Here is a 22,335-nt window from a genome sequence, read left to right on the forward strand (position 1 = left end):
TTAAACACAGTCAAGGTCAAATATGTAAACAACATAAAAATAAAATTATTTTTAAAAAAGAAATATAGCTAAGAACCACAGAAGAGACTGAACTGCCAGGCAAATCACCTGAACACTGTGAAGGGTCAAGTGCTGCCTCTGCACCTGCTATTGCAGTGCTGACCCCCTAGGAGGTGCTAAAATAGTCAACAGATAGAATGAAGAAGCCCATGCACAAAGTATGAAGACTTAGTCTCAGAACTCTATAGATGCTAGTTATTCTCACCTTGATTTTTTTAAAAATTTATTTTTATGGGAAAGGCAGATTTACAGAGAGAGAGAAAGATGTACTATCTGCTGGTTCACTCCCCAAATAGCTATAGTGGCTGGAGCTGAGCTGACCCAATTCGAACCCAGGAATCAGGAGATTCTTCCGGGTCTCCCACAGGTGTATATGGTTCCATGCACTTTGGCCATCCTCTACTGCTTTCACAGGCCACAAGTAGAGAGCTGGATGGGGAGTGAAGCAGTCAGGACAGAAAATGGTGCCCATATGGGATCCTGGCACTTGGAGGTAGAGAATTAACCACTTGAGTCATGGTGCTGGCCTCTCTTTTTTCATTTTTTTTTAAAGTTTCATTTATTTTTATTGGAAAGGTACAGTTACAGAAAGGAGAGAAAGAAACATCTGCTATCCACTGGATCACTCCTCCGAATGCCTGCAATGGCCAGAGTTGATCCAATCTGAAGCCAGCTCTTCCTGGCAGGTGCAGGATCCCAAAGCTTTGGGTCATTCTCCACTGCTTTCCCAGGCCATAAGCAGGGAACTGAATGGGAAGTGGGGCACCTAGGACACAAACCGGCATCCATTTGGGATGCTGGCACTTGGTGGTGGAAAATTAGCCAGTTCAGCCACTGCACTGGCTCTTTACTTTCATTTCTAAAGAAAGCACTACAAAATGGTCCCAACTGGAGACCATTATGCTCTGTGAAACAAACCAGTTCCAAAAGAACAAAAACCATCATGTTCTCTCTGATATAAAACAACTTTCATGCAAACTACAAAATAATTGTTCATACAGATAACAAGTATATACATACATTCTCACAGATGAACTGTATAATGGAGACTTGCATACCAGGAAGTCAAGATACCTTGTAGTACATGTTTCTACTCCCCAGTAAAAGGAGAACTCCTAATGAAACAGTTAAATATACCTTGGCAGTATGATACTAGATGTTATACATACCTTTGCCTATACCTGCAATGCCATGAAACACTTAAGTAGCAGAAAGTTAAACTTGTAACCTTTACTAAAACCCTACAACACTGCTGTGATAATATAAGGGAAAATGATGGAAAGGGGAATCAGGGACTAAGGAAGGAAAAAGGAATTGTTAAACTTACAAAATTTGGAAAACAACATGGAAAACAACAATAATAAATAAAAGAATATTACCCACTTTGAAATCTACTAATCACTATAGTTGACAAGTAAGGACAGACAGATAAAATGCTTTTTTTAAAAAAAAGGAAGAAGAATGTGTTAAGTATTCCCTGCAGATTCCACGGTAGACGCGTTTGATCAGGAGAAAATGAAGGCGAGGAATGCCTGCCAAAGTAACAGGCATTGAGAATAAGGTTAAGAACTAAAGCTGCCTTTCCGGTGGTGGCGACCCCTCAGGTGAACATGCCTCTCACCAAGGATCTCCTGCATCCCTCTCTGCAGGAGAAGAGGAAATACAAGAAGAAACGCCTGGTGTAGAGCCCCAGTTCTTACTTCATGGATGTGAAGTGCCCAAGATGCTACAAAATCACCTCGGTTTTTAGCCACGCACAGATGGTTGTTTCGTGTGTCACCTGCTCTACTGTCCTCTGCCAGCCCACAGGAGGCAAAGGGAGGCGTTCCTTCCGAAGGAAACAGCACTAAGGGCACCCTGAATCAAGATGAGTGGGAGACCTTCCCAATAAACACATTTCAGATACATTAAAAAAAGAAGAACTAAAGCTACACAGAACAAACTTAGTTAACTCCAAAAGCCCAGTGAAACATTAGGTAGACAGTCCCCTACACACCCATGAACCTAAGGGCAACAGGAGACATTAGCATCTGAGTCCATTTTGCAAAGAGGATTAAATTTTGCTCGGTTAATTTTTTGGAAAGTTAATAAATAAGCGCAGGGTTCTAAAAGATTGCTATATTTCTAAAGTTCTGATGCATGTGGGATAATTCCTCAACCACTCCTGCAATTATTAATTTCAACAATGACTACTAAGATTCTACAACACAGAAAGTAATGGCTGGCAATATAGACTTGTGCAATATAGTCCTCCAGGATTCAGACGACACCAGTGGCCCAGACTGAGGGACAGTGGAGGAGGTCTAGTTACATGTGATAAAGTACAGGCAGCCAAGTAAGGTTGGTTTATTTATGGGTTTCAAGGAGAAGGCAACATCTGGGGTATATCTTAAGGAATTGGGACAAAGGAAGAAAGCATGCTATGGTGCAGCCATGAATAACATGGCATCTTCAGAGATCAGATTTATTTATTTTTACTGCAAAGGCAATATACAGAGAGAAGGAGATACAGAGAGAAAGATCCTCTGTCCGCTGGTCCACTCCACAAGTGGCCGCAACAGCTGGTGCTGAGCTAATCTGAAGCGAGGAGCCAGGAACCTCTTCCGGGTCTCCCACACAGGTACAGGGTTCCATGCACTTGGGCCATCCCTCTGCTTCTTTCCAGGCCACAACCAGAGAGGAAAGTGAAGCAGCTGGGACAGAGACTGGCGCCCACATATAGTGTGGCACTGGCAAGGCAAGGACTTAGCCACCCAGCCATCACACAGGTTCTCTCCCAGAGCTTTAACCCTCATGGTTCTTCTCTGCCCAGTCCTCACTTAGCTCTTGGCCTTAATTATCACAGAGAGATATTTAGCCTTTTCTGGTTTCTATCCAGTAGCTTTTTTTTTTTTTAATCATCCCCATACACCCCAATACACAGCTCCCAACTAGGGACTCCACAGTCAGTGGTGAGTTTGCCATCTGCTCTTCCAGACTGCTGTTTTGCAGTTCAATCCTACAATAATACTGAACACACAGGTTGCATGTGACATTCTTTCTGCATTCTCCAACCACTGGGAGAAAGCAGAAACAGATCTGCAACAAGTCAAAGCCCCATGCGACAGTGGCTGCTTTTCCTAACCACTGTTAGTCCTCCCGAAGACCGCGGTTCCTAGATGAGCCTGACTTCAGGCCCCCATCAAGGGGGACGTGCTTTAGGTTTATCACCTTGCACAGATTCGGTCAGCAAATTACTGAGCGCTAACTACATGCTAGCTATCACTTGAAGCGTGTGGGATAAACAGCAGAATCAGATCAAAGACTTCTGCCTTCTTACAATTTTTTATAGTTTAGGGGGTTGTATAAAAACTAAACAACAAGCATAGTAAGAAAATAAATTGTGTAATCTGTTAGGAGATAAGAATTACTATGAAAAAAATCAGAAAACTAAAATAGAAAGGAAGATCAGAATGCAAGCTGCAATTTGAAATAAAGTTGTCAGACAGACCTTATTGAAACAACTGAGAAGACTTGAAGGGGAAAAGTGTTCCAGACAAATAGATATTCTGGGCAAACACCTGAAGGGGGGAAGCAGTGATACAGCATTCAAAGACCAGTAAGGAGGCCAGTGGAGCTGGAGCACAGTGAGCAAGGAAGGGAATTATGAGAAATGAGGTCAAAAAGAAATAAGGGCACAGATCATGCTGGGCATTGTAGAAAGGTCTCTGTCTGGCTTTCACTCTAAAAAATGTGGAACCAGAGCGGGGTTTTAAACAAAGAGGCACTGTGATTTGACCTCCGTTTTGCAAGTATTACCCTGAATACTGTGTTGGGAATTGATGTGGGGGAGGGAGCATGTATAAGGTAGGAGGCTTCTGAAGTACACAGAAACAAGAAATGATGGCAACTTGGACGAAGTCGATAGTAGTGGAGGTGGTGAGAAGGGGTTGGATTCTGAGCATGTATCCTGAAGATAAACTGACATGTATAATGATATACACCATTTCCTAATATATTGGATGTAATGTATAAAGGAGATCTACATTTTATACTCAAATGATGTGAGCAATGCTCAGGCGGGAAGAGCCCTTAGAGAGAATATCAGAAATCTGATTGAAAACATGTAAGTTACAACATGCAAAAATACTCTGATGGTCAGGAGATACTTCATTCCATTTATGTTCCAGTTTTATTTTAATAATATTCATAATACATTTCAATCGTTTTTCCTTCTCCTTGATACTTGAAAGGTGTTGTGGTATGTGTGTATATGTATGTTTAAGCTTGTCTTGGTTACTTCAGCTCTTCTAGATAAATGTTTGGAATGGGACCAGTGTTTGGGGGCATAACAGTGAAGAAGTTACTAAAGCATCTCCAGGCTGACAACTTAGGTTGGTGAAATGATCATGCATATAATAAAATGTTTTACACTTATTCAATTTGTTTCTAGAAATTATTTAATTTTTTTTTGAGTTTTAGAAAGTATATATAGGATACATAGGATGCACACTAAATTCAATATAAATTACAATATTCTGTACAAATTATATCATTCAAGGTCACAGTGTTCACTTCTCCCAGAAGTAATTACCATTAGTAAGTGCATATTAGGCATTTCCAATGACCTACAAAATGGTTACAGTAGGTTTCCAGGAAAAGCAACTGCGGAGAGAACTGCACATACTGCGATTTTACCTGCGGGTACGTACACAGGCCAACGTCTATCTCAGCCCCACAAGCCCTGACACTTGTGTGTCATCTTTACCCTGACACTGATCAACAAAGATACTAGTCTGTAAATAAGATCAGAGGGCTTTGTGTCTGGGCAATTCAAGAATGTAAATATTAGGATTAAAACAGAACCTCTGGTGGGTACTTGACCTAATAGTTAAGTCACTGGTTGGAAGACCTGCATCCGTACCAGAATGACTGTATTCAAACCCCAGCTGTGCTCATGATTAAAAACCACAAACATAACATGATCCATCTATACCATATCTACAATACTCACTTCATATACAAAGAACTAAAAAATAGGGACCTGGAGCAATGGCTCAACTGGTTAATCCTCCACCGCAAGCACCAGCATCTCATATGGGCACCAGTTCATGCTCCGGCTACTCTGCTTCCCATCCAGTTCCCTGCTTGTGACCCGGGAAAGCAGTAGAGGATGACCCAAAGCCTTTGAACCCTGCACCGGCATGAAAGACCTGGAAGAAGCTCCTGGCTTCGGATCAGCTCAGCTCTGGCCGTTGCAACCACTTGGGGAATGAACCAGCAGACAGAAGATCTTTTCATCTCTCCTCTCTGTAAATCTGTCTTTTCAATAAAAATACATACATCTTTTAAAAAGTAGAAAATAGGGGAAAAAAATCTGTATAAACAGCGACCTAAAAAGACCTATAGTGGCAACACAAAATAAATTTTAAATCAAAACAGATTACAAGAGACAAAACAGGTCATTACATACTAATAAATTTTCAATCATCAAGAAGATATAACAAATATATATGATATATTTATTTTAGATAATAAAATAAATATATTTTACATATATACGTAAATATAATATAAATAAAATATAAATATATATACAATTATATTATATAAATATAATATAAATATATATACAATTTTATATCTAATTGTTATATCTTCTTGATGCCTGACAACAGAGCCCCTAAATACATGAAGGAAAAAAACAGGAGGAATACAAAGGAAAAGCAGACAGTTCTATAATAATAGAGACTTTAGGGGCCCGGCAGCGTGGCCTAGCGGCTAAAGTCCTCGCCTTGAAAGCCCCGGGATCCCAAATGGGCGCCGGTTCTAATCCCGGCAGCTCCACTTCCCATCCAGCTCCCTGCTTGTGGCCTGGGAAAGCAGTTGAGGACGGCCCAGTGCATTGGGACACTGCACCCGCGTGGGAGACCCGGAAGAGGTTCCAGGTTCCCGGCTTCGGATCGGCGCACATCGGCCCATTGCGGCTCACTTGGGGAGTGAATCATCGGACGGAAGATCTTCCTCTCTGTCTCTCCTCCTCTCTGTATATCTGGCTGTAATAAAATGAATAAATCTTTAAAAAAAAATAATAGAGACTTCAGGGAACTTGAGAAACATTATATACCAGTTATACAAAACTTCACAAAACACTCAAATACCTAAGCATAATTCTTCAGCAACCACAAAAAAGTCTTAAAAGTTCAAAAAGACTAAAATCATACAAGTATCTTTTCCAAAGACAATGGAATGAAATTAGAAATCAATAAGGACAAGCAGAAAATTCATAAATGTGGAAATTATACAGTATGTTCTTAAATAACAGGTCGAATAAGAAATAACAAGAGAAATTGGAAAATGTCCCTGAGTGGAAGAACTAAATACAGCAAACCAAAACTTATAGGAAGCAATAAAAGTGTTGCTAAGAAAAACTTTCAGCTCTCAACACCTACATTAAAAACCAGAGAGCACTGGAGTTCCCAGGTTTGAGTTCCAGCTCTGATTCACTATTTACTCAGCCATTAAAATAAAATCATTGGCCTATCACAATGGTTCCGTGGCTAACTTCCCACCCTGTAAGCACCAGGATCCCATATAGGCGCCGGTTTGTGTTCTAGCTGCTCTGCTTCCCATCCAGCAACCTGCCTGTGGCCTGAAGAAGCAGTAGAGGATGGCCCAAGTCGTTGGGACCCTGCACCTGCATGGGAGCCGGAAGCTCCTGGCTCCTGGTTCAGGATCTGCCAGCTCTGGCTGTTGCAGCCATTTGGGAAACGAACCAACGGACAGAATGTCTTTCTTTCTGTGTGTTCTTCTCTGTAAATCTTTCTAACATAAATAAATATATACATCTTTTTAAAAAGAATCTTGATACATATTACAACAAAAATACACTTTGGAAACAGAAGTAGACAAGTCAGTCACAGAAGGACGAACACTGCATGACTCCACTTATATAATGAACTTAGAATGGACAAATTCAGAGTTAGAAAGTTAAGGCTACTAAGGGCTAGGGTGGGGGATTCACTGTTTAATGGGTACAAAGTTTAAGATTTTACGATATTTATTTCTATTGGAAAATCAGATTTTTAAATATTTTTGAGATTTACGTTTTTATTGGAGATGCAGATATATATACAAGAAAGGAAACATACAGAGAAAAATCCTCTGTCTGCTGGTTCACTCCTCAAGTGGCCACAATGACCAGAGCTGAGCTCTGGATCTGAAGACAAGACTAGCAGCCTCCTCCAGGTCTCCCACATGGTCCCAAGCCTTTGGGCCATACTCAACTGCCTTCCCAAGCCACAAGCAGGGAGCTGGATGGGAAGCAGAGTAGCCAGGATACAAACGGGTGGCCATACAGCATCTTGGCGGATGCAATGTGAAGATTTAGCCACTAGGCTATGGCACCAGGCCCAAATTGAAGATTTTAAGACTAAAATTGTTACTTGAGACACCTGCATTCCATTTTAGAGTAGCTGGGTTCAAGTTCTAGCTGTTTCTACTTCTAGCTCTTACTACACACCTGGGGGGGCTGGGCACCGTGGTGGCCAAGTGGCTAAAGTCCTTGCCTTGAACACACCAGGATCCCATATGGGTGCCGGTTCTAATCCCGGCAGCTCCACTTCCCATCCAGCTCCCTGCTTGTGGCCTGGGAAAGCAGTCGAGGATGACCCAAAGCCTTGGGACCCTGCACCCGAGTGGGAGACCTGGAAGAAGTTCCTGGCTCCTGGCTTTGGATTGGCACAGCATTGGCTGTTGCGCTCACTTGCAGAGTGAATCATTGGACGGAAGATCTTCCTCTCTGTCTCTCCTCCTCTCTGTATATCTTTGTAATGAAAATAAAATAAATCTTTAAAAAAAAATAATAACAACATGCACCTGGTGTCTTGCCACCCAAGTAGGATCTCTGGCTCTCTACTTCAGCCTGGACAAGCCCAGGCTGTTGAAGGCACTTGTAGAGTGCTCAGCAAATGGGGGATCTGTCTTTCTTTTTGCCTTTCAAATAAATTACACAAATAAAAAATGTTTAAGGGCACAAAAATGTTATCAAAAATGATGTAAAAGTTTGGGGTTTGAAAAATGGTAGTTATGCAACATTGGGACTACATTTAATAACACCAACTGTTCCATTATGAACTGTTCCATTATGAACAGTTACAGTGGTTTTTATTTTTCACAATTTCAAATGACACATAACAATCATTCATACTTATGGGTACTATTTCAGCATGTGATATTTCAGTATTTGATATTTCTTATCACATGATATCACACAAATACTTACGCGTGGATTTCAGTACGTGCAAGTAACCGTAATAATCAGATGAGGATAATCAGTTCATCACCTCAAACATTTGTCGTTTCTTCATATTAGGAACATTCAAAATCCTGTCTACAAGTTGCTTTAAAATGATTGTTATTACTCATTTTTTTATAATACGTGCTATAGAACATTAGTAATTATTCCTTCTTTCTTTGTCCTGTCTCTTCTCCCCATCCCTCCTGGCCTCTAATAACCATTACTCTATTCTCTACTTCTATGTGGTCAATTTTTGGAACTTCTACATATGCATGAGAACATGCAGTTCTGTATCTTTGTCTCTGATTTATCTAATTAAACATAATATTGGGATTGGCACGATGGCCTAGAGACTAAACCTCGCCTTGTACGTGCCAGGATCCCACAGGGGCACCGGTTCATGTCTCAGCTGCCTCACTTCCCTTCAAGCTCCCTGCTTGTGATCTGGGAAAGTAGTAGAAGATGGCCCAAGTCCTTGGGCCCCTGCATCCACATGGGGGAACAGGAAGAAGCTCCTGGCTTGAGATCAGCTCAGCTACTGCCTTTGGGGACACTTAGGGAGTGAACCAGTGCATGGAAGATCTTTCTCTCTTTAATCTCCTTCTGCATAAATCTGCCTTTCCAATTAAAAATAAATCAATCTTAAAAAAAAAACTGTAATGTTCTTCAGGCTCATCCACATTACCAAAAGTTGCAGGATTTTTAAAAATATACTTATTTATTTAAAAGTCTAAGTTATATACAGAGGGAGAGACAGAAGAGCTCTTCCATTCACTGCTTCATTCTCCCAAATGATCACATTTCTGGGACTGGGCCAGGCCAAAGCCAGGAGCCAGGAGTTTCTTCCAGGTCTTCCATGTGGATACAGAGGCCCAAGGACTAGAACCATCCTCTGCTGCTTTCCCAGGTGCATTAGCAGGGAGCTGGACTGGGAACAGGAGGGACTCAAACTATCTACTTGGGATGCTGGTGCTATAGGTGGTAGCTCTAGGATTTTATTTTTATGTCTGGGTAATATTCCATTAATATATATATATATACATACATACACACACACACACCAGGGTTTTTAAAGCACTTTCTTTCAGAATAGTTTTAAATTTATAAAACAAAAACTTATCAGATAGAAACACAAAGGTAATACAAAACATTCCTATATATCCCTTCACCCCTATGAAGGTCTCATATAAGCATATTGTCACACTTAATGAACCATACAAGCTTCCCCATTCTTTGCTGATTCAAACTCCTTTCACGTCCTGACTGATCCAGCTGCCTCCTGTCACACACCCTGACAGGCAGCAGCTCAAGTATCTGAGTCTCTATCACCCCTATAGTAACCTGGCTTCATCCTAGCTCAGGCCTGACTATTATGTGCAAACGAGGAGTCGATCAACAAACGAAAAACTGCTCTCTTTTTCAAATAAAATGAAAAACAAATACTAATTCTTCCAATCTATGAATATAGAATGTTTTTCCATTTTTTGAAGCCTATTCAATTTTTTTGTCACTGTTTTACAGTTTTCATTGAAGAGTTCTTTAGCCTCCTTGGTCAAATTTATTTGTAAGTAGTTTGTGCTTTTGTAGTAGCTATCACAAATTTTTTTATTCAAAATATTTCATTGTAATATAGAGATATAGTTGGCCTTGGATCCTACAACTTTATTGAACTATCACTTCTAACTTTTTCTTTTTTTTTTTTTTTTTTAGATTTTTTTTTTATCTACGTGAAAGGTAGAACAACAGAAAGACAGAGAGACCTTCCAACCATTGGCTCACTTCTCCAATGGCCAAAACAGCCAGGCAGGGGCTAAGCAAATTCTAGGTCAAGTACTCCATCCTGGTCTTCCACACGGGCAACAAAGACTCAAGTATTTTGGCCATCTTCTGCTGCCTTCCCATATGCAATAGCCAGAAGTTGGACTGGAAACCAAGAAGCCAGAATTCTAACTGGCCCTGATATGAGATGCCAGCATTGTGAGCGGTGGCTAAGACCACTGCATCACAACACCAGCCCCAGTTCTCGATGGAGCCTTCAGATGTGCGTGTACTCATATCATCATCAAATGGGAATAGCTAGCATACCTCCCTCCCCTAATTTCTCTGGCTAGAATTTCCAGTACTTAATTATGAAACAAGAGCAGTAAAAATGGTCATCTTTATCTTGTTCTAGACCTTAAATGGAATGTTTTCAATCCTGCTCCATTCTGTAAGATGCTAGCACTGAGTCTGTTATACATGCTAACAGTTTTTACAAAAAAAAACTGTAGGAGAAACTGTATTAAAAATATACAGTTTTTATTATAAAAGGATGTTAAATTTTATTAGTTTTTTTTAATAGTTATTTTTATTGGACAGTTAGATATACAGAGAGGAAGAAAGAGAGGAAGATCTTCCATCCAATGATTCACTACCCAAGTGAGTGCAGAGCCTAGAGCTGAGCCAATCCGAAGCCAGAAGCCAGGAGCCTCTTCTGGGTCTCCCAAGCTGGTTCAGGGTCCCAAGGCTTTGGGCCATCCTCAATTGCCCTCCCAGGCCACAAGCGGGGAGCTGGATGGGAAGCAGGGCTACCAGTATTAGAACCAGTGCCCAAACAGGATCCCAGCATGGGCAAGGCAAGGACTTCAGCCACTACGCTATCGCGCCGGGCCCTAAATTTTCTTAGTTTTTTTTTTTCATCTTTGAAGATGATCATGTGCTTCTGTTCTTCATTGCATTGATATAATATGTTATTTATTTGCATATGTTGGACCATGCTTGCATCACTGGGATAAATCCCACTTAATTACAGTGTATAATCTTCCAGATTTCTAGTATATTTCTTAGAAGTTTACATTTGTGTTCATCAAAGATGCTAAATCTTAAGTTTTATTTTTGTGTGTGTGTTGTGTGGTTTTGGTATCAAGATAACACTGGTCTCACAGAACAAGTTTGGAGTAATTTGTTCTCTTTCAGGTTTTGGAATATTGAAAACCGTGCTAGTTTTTCTTTAAAAATTTGACAGAGGGCTACCTCCTGCAATTCTGGCATCATATCCTAGCTCTCCATTTCCAATACAGCCCTGCTAATGGCCTGGAAAAAGCAGCAGAAATGGCCCAAGTACTTGAACCCCTACTACCCAAGTGAAAGACCTAAGGAGATGTCTGACTCACATGATTGGCCCGGCTCAGCTCCAGCTGTTTCTGTCACCCAGGAGTGAACCAGCAAATGGAAGACTGATCTCTCCCTCTCCCTCTGTATCTTTGAAATAAATAAAAATTTGATAGAATTCAGTAGAGAAGCTACTTAATCTCTGGGTTTCTTGTTAAGATTTTTTTTAAATAATTTTTTTTAAGATTTATTCATTTTATTACAGCCAGATATACACAGAGGAGGAGAGACAGAGAGGAAGATCTTCCGTCCAATGATTCACTCCCCAAGTGAGCCGCAAAGGGCCGATGTGCGCCGATCCGAAGCCGGGAACCTGGAACCTCTTCCGGGTCTCCCACGCGGGTGCAGTGTCCCAATGCATTGGGCCGTCCTCAACTGCTTTCCCAGGCCACAAGCAGGGAGCTGGATGGGAGGCAGGGCTGCCAGGATTCGAACTGGCACCCATATGGGATCCTGGCGTGTTCAAGACAAGGGCTTTAACCGCTAGGCCACTGTGCCGGGCCCTACAGTTTTCTTTAATAAAACAATAGCAGCACATAACTCAAATTTTAAAAAGAAAGGAATGAAAAATTTCAGAGAGAGAAAATGCAAGTATGTGAGAAAATACAAAAGATTCTCAGGGACAGCACAGTGGCAAATAGGGCTAATCCTCCACCTGCAGCACCAGCATCCTATTTGGCAGCCAGTTCTAGACCCAGATGTTCCACTTCTGACCTAGCTCTCTGCTAATGGCCTGGGAAAGCAGTGGAGAATGGCCTAACACCTTGGACCCCTCGGAATTCCTGGCTGCCAGTTTCAACCCAGTTCAGTTCTGGCTGTTTTGACCTTCTAGGGAATGAAACAGAAGATCCAAAATATCTCTCTTGGGCCCAGTGCAGTAGCATAGTGGCTCAAGTCTTCGTCTTGCATGCTCCGGGATCCTGAGTGGGTGTCAGTTCATGTCCTGGTTGCTCCACTTCCCTTCTAGCTCCCTGTTTGTGGCCTGGGAAAGCAGTAGAAGAACGGCCCAAAGCCTTGGGACCCTACACCGGCATGGGAGGTCCAGAAGAAACTCCTGGCTCCTAGCATCAGATCAGCACAGCTCTGGCTATTGTGACCATTTGAGGAGTAAACCAGTGGATGGAAGATCTTTTTCTTTGTCTCCCCTTCTCTCTGTAAATCTGACTTTCCAATAAAAATAAATATTTTTTAAAATAAAATAAAATACATGGTAATAATAAGGAGTTAGAAATGTACATGAATTCTAAGTAGGCAGTGATATATTCAGTAATCCATACAACAGAGGCAGGTGTTGTGACACAGCACATGAAGCCACTGTACATGACACCCACATTCCTTGTCAGAGTGCCTGATTTAAGTCCTGGCTGTCTACTTCTATTCAGCTCCCAGCTAATGTGTACAGGAATCAGCACGTCATGGCCTAAGACTTGGGTTCCTATATTTCATTTGGGAGATCCGAATGGAGTTCTAATCTTCTTGTTTCAACTTGACCCAATACTGGGTATTGCATGCATTTAGGAAATAAACCAATGGATAAAAGATCTCTCTCTCTCCTTCCCCTCAACCTCTGTCTTTCAAATAAGCAAATGTATTTTAAATAAGTAAATTAAAATGCAAAAGATTTATGGCTTAACTTGAACTGCGGTTATGCAACAAGGTGGAGTAATCCACCATGGAGGGAGGGTACTGGGAGGGGTGGGGAGAATCCCAGTACCTATGAAACTGTATCACATAATACAATGTAATCAATGAATAAAAAAAAAAAGATTCATGGCTTAGAAATTTAAAAATGACATAAAAGAAAATAACAACAAAACTATAGAACAAAAAAAGATGAAACAAATAAAAACAAATGGTAATAATATCTATAAATCCAGCCCTATCAAATTAAGTACAAGAAATATGAGTACAAATACATTATACACTGCAAATGATAGGTAAAGATTGCCAGGCTACATTTTTTTAAAGACCAGTCTCAATTATAAGCTGTCTTTAAGAGACGCAGATAGTAGACTCAAAGTAAAAGAACAGAAATATGTATCTCATGCAAACATCAGCATATGAGAGATGGTGGGCACTTATCAAGCCTCAAGACAAGAGAATCTTCAGACATTCAGAGAATTATATCATATTGTTACACTCAAAAAAAATGTGTAAGTAAGTAACAGTAATAGAATCTCAATATATATAAAGCAAAAGCTGACAGAACAAAAAGAATCCTTTTCAATAATCACCAGAACAATTAACAAGTAAAACCACAGAATATCTGAATAACAGTACCAACTATGATGACCTGACATTTATAGAACACTATACCAACAACTGCAGAATACAGTCTTCATCCGCACACACAGACACTTCACCAACACAGGCATATACTAGCTCATCAAATAAATCAATAAAGTTCAAAAGACTGCAGCATTAATCAATATATTAACTAACAATAAAACTATGTTAGAAAAAAATAGCATAACAAATCCCAAATGACTAGATTTTATTTTGCAAGGCTTTATCTTGCTGTTTCAAGTACAATTAAAAAAATAAATTAATGAAAAGGGGAGGCATCTGGCACAGCAGTTCAGATGCCAGTTGTGATGCTCACATCCTACATCGGACAGCCTGAATTCACAAAGCCGGGTCCATTCCTGATCCCAGCTTCCGGTAACATGCAAATACTTGATTCTCTGCCACCCATGTGTTAGGCCTACATGGAGCTGCCGGCAACTAGGTTTACGCCTGTGCAAATTGGGGGAGTGAAAGGATGGAACACCTTCGTCTCTGTCTCACCGCCTTTGAAATAAATCAATTTTAGAAACTAAGTAAATACCATACACAACGAAGAAGAAATACAAAAATAAGAACATATTTATAGCAGAATGAAAATACAGTGTAACAAAATTTGTGGAGTATACCTATAGCATTGATTAGTGGAAAATTCATAGCTTTAAATAACAAAACTTTTAAGCCAATAAATAAAACTCCCACATGAATAATATTAAAAAGACAAATGAAACTGAAAGAAAGCAGAAGAAAGGAAATAATAAAGATAAATTCAGAAATTTATAAAACAGAAAACAGATGCTAAAAATAATTCATCATCATCATTACTAGGACTGAGAATTCAGCCACTGCACTGAGAATCACATGGAATTTAATTTAGTAGAATCAATGCGGATTAATGCTTCCATAAATTATTTAATGTTCAAAGTAATGACCTGTGTTTCAAGGCAATGTCCATGAGAAATGTGATTAATTATACTCTTAGGCTAGCAGGAACCCAAATATTGTAAAGGATAAACTTTCCTGAAGACTTCTGCCTTCATCCAAATTCCCAACACTCTCCATAAACTAAGTAACAACTAAGGGCAAATTAAGCCAAACCAATTGAAAAACAAGCAATGATAAAACAAGTAGCAGATTGTTTTATTTAAGAGAATCTTGCTGTACATCACAAATACTATAAAATAACTATCACTGGTTATTAAAGTTAGTGATATAAAAATTATGTGGCTGAGACTATTAGTGTTCCCACAGCCTCCAGGCATTTGCTTCTCTTGAGCACATCTGATCATTTTTCAAAAAGTCTGACCATATGACCAAGTTCTAAACAGTGGCATACAGATAAAACCAATGTGTGCCCCCTCTAGGAAGCTGCCTTGAACACAGAAAACAAGTTCTTTCCTGCTTGCTTGTCACAGCTGACCTTAGAGTAAGTGAACTTCACAAACACCAAAGCATCAGGATAGAAGACGCCTGAAGTCCTAACAACCAGAGTTGCATAATTTCTCCCTACTATTTATACTCATGAAAGAAAATGTCTAACTGAAGCTTTTGTTATTTTACCCCTTGCAATCAGTTAACATTGATATAAATCATATTAATTTTTAAAATATATATTGATTTAAGAATAAGGAAGTTGTGGCCAACACTGTGGCAAAACTGGTAAATCTACCACCTGAAGACCAACACCCCATAGGGCACTGGTTCAAGTCCCAGCTGCTCCAATTCCAATCCAGCTGACTGCTGATGTACGTGGAAAAGCAACAGAGGATGGCTCAGGTGCTTCGGTCCCTATACCCACAGGTAAGACCTGGATGAAGCTCCTGGTTCTTGGCTCCTAGCTTCAGCCTCACCCAGCTGTGGCCATTGAGGTCTTTGGGGAGGTAAACCAGCAGATGGAGAATCTCCCTTGCTCTTTCTTTCTTTCTTTCTTTCTTTCTTTCTCTCTCTCTCTCTCTCTCTCTTTCTCCCTCCCTCCCTCCCTCCCTCCCTCCCTCCCTCCCTCCCTCTCTCTCTCTCTCTCTCTGTAACTCTGTTTTTCAAACAAATAAAAAAAAATCTTAAAAAAACAAGACATGACTGCTCCTGCTAGGACAGGAGGTACACTGAGTAGTGCTGACCCGTGAACCCACTGGTATGCACGAAACCTGACACCAGGAGGGGCTCTGATGGAGGAACCTGAGCAACTCTGACAGGAAACAGACCCTACAAATAAGCGCAAGAAGCATGGAAGGAAACAGCCCAGAAGAGGTTATGGAAAGCGTCCCACTGGCATACATTTGGCATGGGTTGGGGGCGGACCAGGCTGAATCAGTTCGCGTCATCCACTGGCAAATCCGAACGCCGGAGCACAGTGTGGGTCGAGCCAGGTTCAGTCACAACAAAAGCAGTACACAACACAGAAACCGAAGGTGAGGCTGCCTGTGCCAGATGGGACCGCAGCACCCAACCAGCACACGTGAAAATCAGGAAGGGAGGGGCAGAGCTGACAGGGGAATAAGGGATGGTTCCCTTGCTGGATAGCTACTCCCACTGGACAGCGTGAGCTGGGATGGGGACAGACCAGAATAGGCAGGGCTACAACACCTGTGCGCCTCATGTGGACCAGGTCAGGAAAGAGCCAGGATGGGCGGGCTATTCCTACTGGTGCAAACAAAATTAGAGTGGGTGAGAGCTGTTGGGGATTACCCGTAGCAGAAGCTGGCACTAGGGGCTAATACTGTCAAGTCTAACCACAAAGCCACCTGGAGAGTGCATAATTCGGAAGTGAGAGAGACCTGGGAGGGAAATAGTGGGTTCCTCCCTCTTGGGTTACCACTCCTATGGGAGGGCACAAAATAACTAGGCTGGGGGCTGGGGTGGCTAGACAGAGAGGCACTCAACAACATCCGTGAGGGCTGGATAGCTGAGCTGGTTAGATGGAACTAAGCCCTTCGACATTTACGAGAGCCAGATGGGATATGGAGCAGACTGGACTAGTCCGCTACACATACTGGCAAATCAGGGTAGGGGCGGGCCTGGTGGGGGTTATTGTGGGTCGCTCTGGCTGGGCTGCAACTCCCACTAGTTTATGTGAGGGCCGAGTATGTGATGGGCAGAGCCAGGATGGACTGCAACACTCATTGGTTTCGGTGGAGGTCGGGGGCTGAGAACAGAACCAACCCAGCAGTTGAGGGAAATAGTGGTCTTACCCACTTTCCCATAGCCCTTGTACCTTTTAATCCTAATTAACAACGTAAAGATTGCCAAAATATAATAAAAAAAAAAACTAAAAAAAAAAGGCGTGGATTACATAATCAAAGTCTCAAAAAGGTCATTAAGAAATACAGGAGGGTACTTTTAAATTTCATGGAAAATGGAATTAAAAAGATGAGCTTTTGAAACAAAAACATTTGAAATCCATGCTTTTCAGAGATCTTCAAAAGTTCCCAAAACAGGGTCTGGCATGGTAGTCTAGTGGCTGAAGTCCTCATCCTGCATGCACCCGGGATCCCATATGGGCGCTGATTCTAACCCCGGTGGACCTGCTTCCCATCCAGCACCCTACTTGTGGCCTGGGGAAGCATTCGAGGACGGCCCAAACACTTGCGACCCTGCAACCGGATGGGAAACCTGGAAGAAGCTCCTGGCTCCTGGCTTTGCATCGGCTCAGCTCCAGCCATTGCAGCCACTTGGCGAGTGAATCAACACACAGAGGATCTTTCTCTCTGTCTCTCTTCCCCTCTCTGTATATCGGACTTTCCAATTTAAAAAAAATCAATAATAATAAATCTCTTTTTTAACTGCAAAAAATAAAAAATAAATTAAAAAGATAACAGGCTGGCCCACCACGAGAGCCTAGCCGCTAACGTCCTCGCCTTGCATGCGCCAGGATCCCATGTGGGTGCCAGTTCTAATGCCAGAGGTCCTGCTTCTCATCCAGCTCCCTGCTTGTGGCCTGGGAAGGCAGTCGAGGATGGCCCAAAGCCTTGGGACCCTGCACCTGTGTTTGAGACTGGGAAGAGGCTCCAAGTTCCTGGCTTCAGACTGGCGCAGCTCTGGCCATTGCAGCCACTTGGGGAGTGGATCAACGGATGAAAGATCTTCCTCTGTCTTTCCTCCTCTCTGTATATCTGACTTTCCACTAAAAATAAAATAAATCTTAAAAAAAAAAAACACAAAAGTTAATGGGGGCCAGCACTGTGACAGAGTGGGTTAAGCCACCAACTACAGCATCAGCATCCCATATGAGCACCAGAGACTACCTCTGATCCAGGGAAAGCAGTGAAGGATGGCTCAAGTGCTTAGACGCCTATACCCACATATGAGACCAAGAAAAGGCTCCTGGTTTTGGTTTGGCATAGCCCCTGTGATTGCAGCAATTTGGGGAATGAAACAGCAGATGAAAGATCTTTCTCTCTCTACATTTCAAATATAAAAAGTTTTTAAAAAGTTAATGGACAATATATATTGAAAAATTATATATGGAATTCAATTTGCTTACTCATCTTTTAATCCAATTTTTTTAAAGAAACCTTTTTAAAATTTATTTCATTTATTTGAAAGGCAAAGTGATAGGAAATGATAGAGAGAAACACACAAGAAATCTTCCATCTGCTGGTTCATTCCCCCAAATGGCCACAATAGCCTGGGACAGGCCAGGCTGAAACTCCATCCCATGGATGGCAGGGGCCAGATACTTGGATTTCTTGCGTTGTTTTCCCAGGTATATTAGCAGGGAGCTGGAGCAGGAGCAAAGGCAGAGCAGCCAGGACGTGAAACAGAACTCTCACATGGGATATCGGCAGCAACAGCAGCACGTAACCTGCACATCAGTCTTTCAAAAAACCCTCTGCAGTCTGTCATATTAAAACACATAAAGATCATCAAGTGAATTACAGAAAATCTGATATAACTATAGCATGACAAATGCATTAGTCCATGAATATACTAACCTGGGATGTTCTGGTATACTCTTCATATAATCTATCATATTCTTTACTTTTTTCCTGATACTGAAAGTGGTACTCTTGTAGTTTTTTGCCTACGGCATCAATGTTATCTTCTTTTACCAGCTGATCCTATACAGCCAAAGAGAAATAAAGAAATAAGAATGTTAACAATTCTCTGATGTGAGTTTTCCACAACCATTAATTTTTAAGTTTTATTATTATTAAGCATGCAACAGCACTAAACCCTTTTTAATATTATCAACATTCAAACATATTAAATAGTTTTAAAAATAAGAAATAAGGTTTAAGTGGGAAACAAAACAGAAGTATTTCATATAACATTAAATATACACTAAAAGCTATTTCAGAATAGTAGACATAAAATAATTTCCCAAAATATCTAAACTCTTAAGTTGGAAATTTTTTTACAATTTGATTAAAAAACTGATAAGCCTGGCAAACAGAATCAAGTAATGACTTGCAGAGTAACTATCAAGAGCTGTAATCATACCTGCTGGTATCTGGACACTGGGTACATTAGCTTCACATCAAGTTTGGGATTGTACTGAGCAAGAGATTCATGATGATAGTGGTTAATGAGCTCCACAACAGAATTAAATGTCAGAGGATCAGAAAAGCCATATTTACCATCCCGATGATAGATCTTTATCAACTTATTATTGCCTCCCTTCCTGTGAACAACAAGACAAAAACTGTAGATTTTTCTCCCCCAAATTCTACTGAATTATTACTCTCAAATGGAGATATGAATCTTTGGCATCATATAATAAAAAAAAATGTTTTGCTATGTTAACAATCTAGAAAGGGCAAAAAGGCATTTATAATCATGCATGTGATTATTATGATTTTCACACTTACTTCTTTTGTCTACAAAACAGCTGGGTTATTAAAAGTCAACATATCTAAACAGCATTCACCATCAACAAATTTAGCAAAAAATATAATATGGTTACAAAAATAGCTAAGACGTAAACTGTATCTTTTGTTTATTTTACAAATGAATTTTTAAATTCAAAATCTATCAATATTTTTTCCAGGAAAACAGAGATAATGTATTTAGGTCTTAAATACATGAATGTATGACTTAGGAGGAGGAAAGCAGTAGCCATCCAATATGAAGCGGATGACAAACATTTGTCATGCACTCACCATCTCACAATTTTATTGTTAATGCATAATCATAATTAAACTTATTAAATGATTTACAGCAGGGTAATTAATCTAGGATCTTATATTATTTGTCCTTTATACTTGCTTATAATTCTCAAAATGACTATTTAATTCATTACAACTGGCAAATGATTTTGAATGTAACTCTTCTATACATAACTTCTATGTGTAATTTTGAATGTAACTCTTCTTCAAAAGTATAGCTTTTGAAGAACTACATATGTTACATGGGCCTAATTTGTTGACTGAATAGTTCAGCTCAACTTGATTTACTGCATTATATACATACAAGTGGCCCCTTAAAACATGATGAAGTGTAAAACACAATGTTGTGCCAGGCATTAAGGCACAGTCAGTGAAGCGGACACCTGGGGCATCCACACCCCATATGGGATGATCAGTCAGAGCCCTAGTTACTCTGCCCATGATCCAGCTTCCGGCTAACATATCTTGGAAAAAAAGCAAATGATAGCTCAAGTGCTTGGGCCCTCTCCACCCAAGAGGATGAAGTCCTACCCAGGCTCCTGGCTTTGGCCTGGCCCAGCCCTGGCTGTTACAGGCATTTGGGCAGTAAGCCAGCATTTGGAAGATGTCTCATTCTGAATCAATCCCAGGTCTCTAACTCTGTCTTTCCACTAGATCAAAACAAATCTTTAAATAAACAAAATAGCAATGTTTTGCGGCTCCCATAAGGTATAAGCTGAAAAGTTATTACTTTATAGCAAAATATTGTGTCATCCCTGTTCAACTCTTCTTACAGCAGCATACTAAGAGGAAAAAGATTTCCATATGTCTTTTTGTTACACTATGTTCATAATAAATGAGGCACTGGGATTTGTGAAAGGTCAAACACAACATGTTTGAACTCATGAATTGATTTAAATTAAACAACGCTTAGGTCAATATTTACTTATTTTTATTACAGAGGTAGAGAGAGAGATTGCATATGCTTCTACAATACCCAAATGCCCACTACAGCCAGAGCTGGGCCAGGGTCAGGCAGGGGACCAAGAGTCAGGAACACAACCCAGGTTTCCCAACTTAGTCCCCAATTACTCAAGCCATCACTGCTTCCTCTCAGGGTCTGCACTGGCAGAAAGCTAGAGTTAGGAGTCAGAGCCAGGAGTCAGATCCAAGCATTCCAATGTGGGATGTAAGTATCTTAACTACTAGGCTGGAAGACCCATTCCCAAAAAGGAAGCATTCAGATGAATAATTATTCCTATGAAACATGTATTACAAAGACCACATAATCATACACAGTAACTCAGTAACTGAAGTGTGTACATGCACACACATATCAGATGCAAGCTATTCTTTTATCAAGACATTCAATCATCTCATAAAAAATGATGAGTATGTAATGGGTGCCAGGAACCATACTATCTACGAGGCACTGTGGACACTTCTTGTCTCTCCCACCCCTTGCTTTTCCAGTAAATTTAATATGTAAACAAGTATTTTTAAAAACACAGAGTAAAGGGAAGAAACAATTCTGGCAGTGCAGGAATTATTATTTATTGTATATGCTGCTCGGGAAACCTTTTGTTTCTGTTGACTCTTGAGCAGAATCCTTAACAAAAGGGAGCTACCCTACCAAGTAACTGAGGGGAATTTTTGTCCAGGTAGAGAGAACAGCAAGCACACAGCATCTGGAGTAGAGGCATGCTTGGTATGTTCTAGGAATAGCAAGGATGCTGGTGATCCAGGGGATGAATGGTCAGAGGGCACGTAGAAGACAGGAGAAGGATGTAAGGAACCTGGGCCATGTAACAGCCTGTGAGAAACTGGGCAGGGAGGTAGGGAGATACAATAGGGTTTTGAACAGAACATAATATAACCTAATTTTGTGGCTTCAAAAGCTCACTATACCTGCTATATTGAAGAGACTACTGAAAGCAGGCAGAAGCAGAGAAATAGTTGGGAGACTACTACAATAATTTAGATAAGAGATGATGGTGGAATAGATGAGGATAGCAACAATAGAGATAATGAGAAATAGCAAAGACTCAATATAGCTTGCAGACCACTGACAAGATTTGCTCATAGTTTAGATATGGGTATGAAAGACAAGACAAGCCCAGGCCCAGACGGCTTCACTACAAAATTCTACAAAACATTCCGAACAGAACTAACCCCAATCCTCTACAAACTCTTCAAAACAACAGAAAAGGAAGCAACCCTTCCAAACTCATTCTATGAAGTCAACATTACCTTAATCCCAAAACCAGACAGAGAACCAACAGAGAAGGAAAACTACAGACCTATCTCTTTGATGAACATTGATGCTAAGATTCTCAACAAAATCCTAGCCAACAGAATTCAAAAACACATCAGACAGATCATTCATCCAGATCAAGTAGGATTCATCCCTGGAATGCAGGGATGGTTCAACATTCAGAAATCCATAAATGTGATACACCGCATCCAAAAACTGAAAAACAA

General features: G+C 40.7%; 1 protein-coding gene and 1 pseudogene across 4 annotated transcripts in view; one reads left to right on the forward strand and one right to left on the reverse strand.

Annotated features, from left to right (window-relative positions):
• The window catches only part of PIK3R3 (phosphoinositide-3-kinase regulatory subunit 3), a 102,530-nt gene that overhangs the window by 11,729 nt on the left and 68,466 nt on the right, over positions 1-22,335 (reverse strand). For all 4 annotated transcript variants that reach the window (XM_058680665.1, XM_058680672.1, XM_058680677.1 and 1 more), the window contains 2 exons: positions 19,211-19,391; positions 18,703-18,828 (listed from right to left, as the gene is read on the reverse strand). In XM_058680665.1, coding sequence (XP_058536648.1) covers positions 18,703-18,828; positions 19,211-19,391 — 307 coding nt within the window. The remainder of the gene's footprint in view (positions 1-18,702; positions 18,829-19,210; positions 19,392-22,335) is intronic.
• On the forward strand, positions 1,671-1,910 carry LOC101524456 (small ribosomal subunit protein eS27-like; annotated as a pseudogene).

Source organism: Ochotona princeps, chromosome 2 (genome assembly GCF_030435755.1).
Source record: "Ochotona princeps isolate mOchPri1 chromosome 2, mOchPri1.hap1, whole genome shotgun sequence".
In the NCBI taxonomy this organism is placed as follows: Eukaryota; Metazoa; Chordata; class Mammalia; order Lagomorpha; family Ochotonidae; genus Ochotona; species Ochotona princeps.